General features: G+C 51.9%; 1 protein-coding gene across 4 annotated transcripts in view; it reads left to right on the forward strand.

Annotated features, from left to right (window-relative positions):
* Positions 1-8,270, forward strand: part of ANO1 (anoctamin 1) — a 110,131-nt gene extending 101,861 nt beyond the window's left edge. For all 4 annotated transcript variants that reach the window (XM_049892779.1, XM_049892777.1, XM_049892778.1 and 1 more), the window contains 2 exons: positions 3,585-3,690; positions 6,468-8,270. In XM_049892779.1, the coding sequence (XP_049748736.1) occupies positions 3,585-3,690; positions 6,468-6,710 (349 nt within the window). In that variant the 3' untranslated portion in view covers positions 6,711-8,270. The remainder of the gene's footprint in view (positions 1-3,584; positions 3,691-6,467) is intronic.
* Positions 8,271-8,511: the final 241 nt, after the last annotated feature.

Here is an 8,511-nt window from a genome sequence, read left to right on the forward strand (position 1 = left end):
AAAAACCCAGCAACCTGCAGGTGTCGTTATATATGTATACAGGTATCAGTACCAGTTGCCCCAGGTGTATCGGAGTAGAACTGTGTGCCATAGGGTTTCTAATGGCTGTTTTTTCAGAAGTAGATTGCCAGGCCTTTCTTCCAAGGCACCTCTGGGTAGATTCGAACCACCAACCTTTCAGTTAGTAGCCGAGTACGTACCCATTCGCACCACCCAGAGACTTTATGAATAGTAGTGATTAAGGAAAAGGAAGGCAGAGAAACGCATAGTTCATTCTATTGAAACTTTCCTGGAAAATTTTGCTCTTGATGTTTATAGGGTAAGCCTGGGTTTTCTGGAAGGACACTGGGTAGGGGGTCCCAGGCATTGGTTAAGGAAGCAACTCCCCCACCCCGTGTGTCAGGGTGTCCTGGGCACAGGGGAGAGGCCACGAAGGCAGGGCGGTTATCGTGGTGGTGGTACTCGTGGTGGTGACGGAAACGCACACAACTCAACGTGGAAGCTGCTTTGAAGCGTGTTGTTGCATCTGCCCCCATGGAGACAGAGGATCCTGGGTCCCCTCAGAGCCTTACCCAGACCCTCCCCTCCCCACTTTGGCTACAATTAGAAGTTGCCACAGGTGCTATATGCACCCCCGCCCCACCCCAGCTGCACCCATCCTTAAACTGGCTCCCAGAAGAGTGGGCGGGGAGGAGCGGCACCTAGCCCCGGGTGGCGGGCGCAGGAGAGGCGGCATTAGCAGAGTGAGAGCTGGGATTGCTGCTGGCTACAGTTCATTCCTGTGCTAAAGCAGGCAGTCTCCTGTCTTCTCATAGCTGCTGACAGGCTAAGCAAGAGAGCTAGGCAAGGGGGAAAATTAAATATAAAGATCATCTCTGATAGAGGCCGGCACAGGTGGTAGGAGGCAAAATCTGGACACAGCTACAAGTGGGCATTGGGGGATGCATAGGAGTTTGCCAGCTGACCCAAATCCATTTCCCAGCAGCCTGGTGTAGCTGACCTTGAGTGCAAAAGAAAGAGGGAGGGACAGGTGGGTAAGGCTCTAAAGCTGGCAGAACAGGGGCTACCTGTTCCTGTCAGAGAGCGGATTGTGCAACGTCTGTATCGCTCAGCAGCTGGCACCAGAGAGCCTGCTCCCAGCCCGATCCTATCTCTGCGGTTGCAGTTTAGCGAGGAGCAGGCCCTCTGAGACTCCTGTCCCGTCCAGCTCCCTCCAGAAATAAAGCTCCGTGGGGTAGGGGCCTTGTCTATCATGTTCCCCCGCTGGACCTCCACCTTTAGCACTGGGCGTGGGGGCAGTGGTCGCTCAGTGGTAGAATTCTTGTATCCCATGCGGGGGACCCGGGTTCGATTCCCAGCCAAGGCACCAGGTGCCTGGCCACCACCCATCTGCTAATGGAAGCTTGTGTGTTGCTATAATGCTGAACAGGTTTCAGTGGAAATTCCAGACTAAGATGGGTGAGGAAGAAAGGCCTGGAGATCTCCTTCCAAAAATCAACCAGCGAAAACCCCGTGGATCACAACGGTCCTATCTGCAACCAATCATGGGGCTGGTGCAGGACCGGGCAGCGTTTTGTCCCATTGTGCATGGGGTCAACGTGAGTCAGGGGCTGACTCGACAGCAGCTAACAGCAAGAGTGGGGCCTGGCATGCAGTGAGTGCTCAATAAATGCTTGCAATGGGCATAACTGATGGAATGCCTTGACTGAGGCCCAGAGAGGCCAAATGATTGCCCAAGGTCACATAGCAAGTTGTAGCAGATGTGGGCTGAGCAGCAGGGCTGGGGGGCCAGGCCAGGGCAGTGCCCACCGGATCCCTGACTCGACCTCAGCTTTTCGATGGCCAGCAGGGGGCACGCCTGTGCCCAGCCCCAGAAACCGTGCCCTGACGCCGTGGTCTTTTTCTGGCCAGCCTTAGGAAGCTTTTCCAATGCAGGGGAGGTGTCAGGCTCATTAAAGCCAAGCCCTAGCAGATGGGTAGTGTCCCCTGGACTCAGGGAGCCATTGGGGAAACTCCGGGTGGAGAGAGGACCTCAGGCTTCTGCCCTCGCTCTGCCTTCCCAGGCTGTGGGGTGAGACTCTGGGCATCTCGGTGTCTCCAAAAAGGAGGCAGGAAGGGGGGGAGAACTGGAAGGACAGGGAGGTACCTCACTCTCACTCGAGGAGTTCAGAGAGAAATAAAGGAGCCAGTCTGCACTTTAGAGAGTCCCTGGATGGAGCAAACGGTTAAGCGCTCAGCTGCTCACTGAAAGGTTGGAGGTTTGAGTCCACTCAAAGGTGCCTTGGAAGAAAGGCCTGGCAATCTACTTCTGAAAACTCAGCCATTGAAAACCCTATGGCGCACCATGAGTCGGAGTTAAGTCGATGGCAGTTGGAACTGCTTCTGCGAGGCACTGTCGTATCCCACGGAAGTCTGGCCTTTCAGGGGAAGAGGTCGGCAAGAACTTGTCCATCCAAGCAGGAAGCCAGTTGGCCATGTCTAAATCGGGTAACTCAGGAAGAGGGGAAGACAGTATTATTCAGAGAGAAGGGAGTAATTACCAAGGAGAAACAGCAGGAGCTATGGCGGGAGTCATGGAAAGTGGCTGCCTCCAGGCCACGGGAATTGGGGTGCGGCCGACGGGCCGGGGACAGTTGCTTGACAGGCTTGGACTCGCACCATTTGTGGTTAACCTCGTACAAGGGCTCTTTTGATCAGAGTTTTTGTTTTTTTCAATGGTGTCCCCTAAAGAGTGGAAAGGCTGGCAAGGTGGTTTTCAGACTGTGGTCATGGAGCCCACCGTGGAGATCCCAGAGGATGGGAGTTGGGTGGAGTTCAGGGGAAGTTGGGGTTCAAGCTTACAGAGCCCTTATCTCATTTCAACCAAGGAAGCTCAGCTTTCTTTGCCAGACCTACCGGGGCTTCAGCTGAAATTTCCTTTTGGAAAAGGGGCCTCGCTACTTTTTTTTTTTTTTAATTGTAAAAAATACATATAACCTGTTTGCCAATTCAACATTTTTCACATGTCCAATTTAGTGACACCAATTACATTAATCACGTTTTGCAACCATCTCCATAAACAGAGCCCCACTGCTCCCTAAACGAGGACTGCCCTTGCCCTCGCTCCCACCCTTGTCACCGCAAGCACCTTTGGTGTCTATACATTTCTAGATCTTTCCTGTACAGGTAGGTGAGGTTTGTCCTTTTGTGACTGACTGACTTACTCAGCACCATGCTTTCACTCCTCTTCATGGCTGAGTAATGTTCTCTTGTGTGGATGGAGCACAGATGAGAATCCATTCATCTTTTCGTGGACACTTGAGTTGTTTCCACCTCTTGGCTGCTGTGAACGGTGGGTGGTGCACGGCTCCACTACTTTTAAATGTTTGCAGTGTCCGTGACCAGATGGTCACAATGCTTGCCTCTGTAGGCTAGGCTGCCAGGGGATAGCCCCCTAGTGTCTGTGTCTTATTCCAGGCCAGGGCTCCTCCAGGTGTGGGCTGCAGGCCTGGACTCAGGCTGGCCTTACCACGTCCACGTCGTGCCGGCAGGAGCCCTGCACTCCCGCTGGAGGCTGGTCCTCAATTCCCTGGCATCTGTTGCAGGTACAAAGACTACCGCGAGCCCCCGTGGTCTGAAAACAAGTACGACATCTCCAAGGACTTCTGGGCAGTGCTCGCGGCCCGGCTGGCCTTCGTCATTGTCTTCCAGGTACGGCGGCTTGTCCGTTTCCAGGAGGGTGGAGAATTGGGGTTTTAGGAAGCACTCTGTGTCCAGAGCCGGGTCAGGATGCAGGGTCAGAGCGGGGCCCTCGAGGGTGGGCCTGGAGAAGGGATCCATGAGAAGGGGCTGACCCCTGCCTTGTGTAGCTACAGGCCCAGAGAGGATCTCAGGAAGACAAGGAGAGGCACCTGGAAGGGCTTGGACTTGTTCTGGGAAGGCCAGAAAAAACAGCTGCCGTTGAGCTGACTCCAACTCATGGTGACCCCATGTGTGTCAGAGTGCTCCGCAGTGTTTTCAATGGCTGAATTTTCAGAAGATTACCAGGCCTCTCTTCTAAGGCACCTCTGGGTGTACTTGAACTTCCAACCTTTCGGTTAGCAGCTGAGCTTTTCGACTGTTTATACCACCCAGGGACATCTCGGAAAAGGCTTGTTGTTGTTGGCTGTAGTCGAGTTGATTCCAACTCATGGTGACCCCAGGGGTGCAGAGCAGGGCTTTGAACCGGTTCATTCAGGTTCAAACCCCTGCTGAGAATTTTCATTTCTAACAAGTCCTCTGCTGAGAGTTTGTGTTTCTAACAAGTTAGTTCCCTGCTGAGAATTTGCATTTCCACCCCAGATAGACTGAGTCAGAATCTACATTTTAACAAGATCCACAGGTGATTCTAATGTATAACTTCCTGGGACCCCCCCCCCAGGTGATTCTTATGTATAACTTCCTGGGAACTTGTTAGAAAGGCAAATTCTCAGAACAGAACTGCTCTGAAGGGTTCTCAGGAGCCCTGGTGGTACGGTGGTTAAGAACTCGGCTGCTAGACAAAACATCAGCAGTGGCAGTTGGAATCCACCAGCCGCTCTTTGGAAACCCCGTGGGGCCGTTCTCCTGCATCCTATAGGGTCGATAAGAGTCTGAATCAACTCAGCAGCACTGAGTTTGGTTTATTACAAGGGCTTTCAAAGCTGTAACCTTTTGGAAGCAGATCGCCAGGCATTTCTTCTGCTCTGTGAAAGCAGGTTTAGTTCAACATAAGTGGTCCTTGTGGAATGGGGAGGGGGGTCAGGCCCTTGGGTCTACACTGAGACATGGAGGAAGAGGGGCCCAGCTCTGTCGCCCTCTCGGTCTCTGTTTCCATCTCTGTGTCTCCTCAGCAGGCACTCAGACCTTGGACTCAGTCCCATAGCCAGCCTGGGGCCTGGCCCGCCCAGCCTGGGCTCTGGGAGTGGGGAGAGGCAGGGGCCAATTAACTAGTGAGCAAGGGATGCACGGGCTTACGGTGAGCAAGATACACGAAGGCTTAATTGTGTTTACTTACTAATCTGTCGTGTGCACTTTCACATGAAAGACTTCCACCACCATCTGTGAAATTGTGAAATCAAAGATGTGGTCAAAAAAAAAAAAAAGCAGGTGAAATTGTGCACTGTATATTAGTAAGTAAGCACAAGTAAGCCCATGCTTACCTTGCCAACTGGGTCATCCACCCCTGTCAGGGATTAGAAATTTGAAAACAGGCTTTGATTCTGGAGGAAGATGCTGTGGGTTGGGAGAGAGGCAGATGGCAGCCATGCCTAGAAGCAGAATCTCTGGTATGGTGAAAAAATGTGGCCTTGTTCACTACAGATGATCCCGTAAGCAAGGTAAGCACTGTGCTTACCTTGCCTATTGGGTAATCCACCCCTGGGTGAGAGTTTTGTGCAAGCCGGTTAGTGAGGGAGGGCCCTCGGAGAAGGGGAGTGGGGGAAGCTGGGCAGGGCAGAGGCGGAGCAGCAAGGAGGGGTCTCAGCTGGAGGCGGCCTCGGCTGATCCTGCAGTGGCGAGGGGGGGCATCACAGACCTGCCCCCTCCCCCTTGAAGTAAGAGGCTGCCTTTCGAATACCCATATTGGACAGTCATGGGCTGCAGGCTGCTGCTCCGGGATCAGGGAGGTGGGAGGGGGTGTGCCTGGCCTCCAGGTGGGCCAGGTCCCTGGAGAAGGGGCAGCTGTGAGCCGTTAGTAGCCAGCACTGGCCGCAGCTGGGGGCTGGGAGCACCACCCAGCGTCAGTCACAACACAGGCAGCTGCCTCAGCCGAAGCTGCTAACGTGCTCAGGGGCAGGAGTTTCCCCAGAACAGGATTTGGGGTTTTCAGTAACGGCCAACTTACCTTGCATTTTATCCACCTTCTGGGGAGGCGGCAAGCATACAGGAAGGTCCCGTGAGAGGGGCTGACGAACCCTCGGGGACAGCCTAAATGACCTTCGGCCCAGTTTTGTGCTGTCTCTGTTTCAGCATTGTCTCTAAAGCCTTAATACCTGTTAGTATTTCGTGTTTGTTGACCCATCTGGTCATTTCTTAAGTCTCACGGATAAAGAATTCAGAATTTTTCAGAGAATTTTCCTGTTTCTGGGGCTCAGATTCTGTCAAGAGGAGTCCCTGGGTGGCGCAGATGGTTAAGCGCTTGACTACTAGACAAAAGGTTGGCAGTTCAAACCTACCCAGAGGCACCTCAGAAGACAGGCCTGGCAATCTGCTTCCAAAAGGTCACAACCTTGAAAACCCCGTGGAGCACAGTTCTACTCTGACACACATGGGGCCATCATGAGTCAAAGTCAACTCAATGACAACTGGTTAGCTAGACCTTCAGGGAAACCGAGGCCCAGAGAGGTGAAGGGGCTTGTCGGAGGGCACAGGGCTGGGGAGCGGCTGGGCAGCTGCCGCCAGGTGGGCACAGGGAGAGAGGATGGCGTGTTTCCTCCTTCCCGGCCCCCACGAGCCAACTTTCTTTGCAGAACCTGGTCATGTTCATGAGTGACTTCGTGGACTGGATCATCCCGGACATCCCCAAGGACATCAGCCAGCAGATCCACAAGGAGAAGGTGCTGATGGTAGAGTTGTTCATGAGGGAGGAGCAGGGGAAGCAGCAGCTGCTGGAGACCTGGATGGACAAGGACCGCAAGCGCGAGGAGCCGTGCACCAACCACACCACCACCACCGGCCCAGACGGCCCCACCTTCCACGGGGACGCCCTGTAGCCACTGACGCCTCACACGGGCACCCTTCTCCGGGGCAGCCGCCCGGCAGAGCCTGTGTTTTCTTCACGTGGAGGACCTCTTTCCGATAGGACAACATTTCTCTTTCCTTTTTTCTTTCTTTCCTCATTTTTGCACAAAGCCGTTACACAGGGAGTTTCTTATCATTAGTATTCACGGTGAAGGGAAATGATGGCTGGTGGCAGACTGGTGAGACGCGGTGACGGGGGCGCTTTGCAGAAACAGTTCTTGGAAAACAGGAGTCTCCTTTGTGTTGAAATCACCGTTTTTGATCTTCCTGATGCCTTAAAACAAGCAAAACGGGATTCCAAGGCGTGTGCAAGAGCTGAGAAGGGAAGTAGTGTGGCGAGCTGGACAGGGCGGGGGTGGAGCCCAGCGAGGGGGGTCTCTGCTGGAGGCGGCCTCGGCCCCATCCTGCGGGGGCTCTGGGGAGGCAGGGGCACCACAAACGCGCTTTGAGGGAGAAAGGAGCTGATGAGGAATAGACGAAGCTGAATCTGTTCTGAAAGGTGTCGTCTGCCTCTGTGTCAGAAAAGTTCAAAGACTTTTAGTCAGGTTCTCCCTCCGTGAGTTCAGAAGCTGAGACACGAGGGTCAGAGAGAGGGGTACCCTCACCGTGTCCACACGGAGGGCTCGGGAGTCTCTGTTTTATTCTTTGGGGGCTAGAATGGCGCCGGGGCCCACTGAGCTGACCTTAGAACTATTCCTTCTCATTGTGGGAGAAAAGCCAGGTGGACAGGGAAACCCGGGGATGGAGACCTCGGTGGTGTTTCCAAAGATGGCTTAAGGATTTCAGGAAGTCTTAAGACTTCTGGGGGTACGTTCACAGTGCTAGAGTATTTATTGATTTTTTTTAAAAAAAAATCAATTATCTGCTGGATTTGAGGGTTTGTTTTGGGTTTTGTTTTTTTTTTTTTTTTTTAATCTGTAGCTTAAAGGTGGAAGGAGTTTATTTTATTAGTTAACTAACCAAATATCACTGAGAGGAATTTAAAGTACTGTTACTACCAAAGATTTTTATTAATAAAAGCTTCTATTTTGGTAACACTTCTCTATATTTTTACTTATAGGAATGTCACTATTGGACAATTGTCATTTTAAAAGCTTATAAAAACAAGTCCCCTCAATGATGAGTGACCTAAATTTGCAGTGATAACATGAGCCCATTAGCTGAGCTTTCTCAAACACAAGGGAAACATAAAAAGAACTGTTTCACTGAAGGGGAAAACACAACAGCACTAACGTGTTTGTCTTGCAAATGGCATCGGTGTGGTGTTGACATTCCCGTAATCTGCAGACTCTGATCCAAGTCCATAAGTGTCGTAGATTTTCATTATTTGCTCAAATCATGCGATCTGATGCTTCTGTCTTCTCTTGTACAGGCAATAGTTAGAAATGGGGTTTTTTGTATATAAATAACACTGTGTGAAGAGTTAGGTGATTACCAAAATCCCTTTGTGGAAACCATTTTTTTAAAAAGTGAATGTGCACAAACCCACAGAGCACTGTGGCTGGACATTCATGGAAATAAATTTGAATACAACGCTCTCCTCTCTTGAACGCTGTGTGTGCGACCTTTGCCTGAAGGAACCAAGGAACACTGTGTCTGACGCTGCAAATTCGGGAAACGTGTAGACAACTGTTTTCCTGGATGCCAGACATGTCAATAGTTCTAGATGTTCTTGGGACTTCATCTCCCTGCCAGTGTCTGTGTGTGTTTGCATGTGCTCATGTGTGTGCAAGCATACATTTGTGCATAGATGTGTGAGTATGTATGTGTGCA

This window comes from Elephas maximus, chromosome 7 (assembly GCF_024166365.1).
Source record: "Elephas maximus indicus isolate mEleMax1 chromosome 7, mEleMax1 primary haplotype, whole genome shotgun sequence".
Taxonomy (NCBI): Eukaryota; Metazoa; Chordata; class Mammalia; order Proboscidea; family Elephantidae; genus Elephas; species Elephas maximus.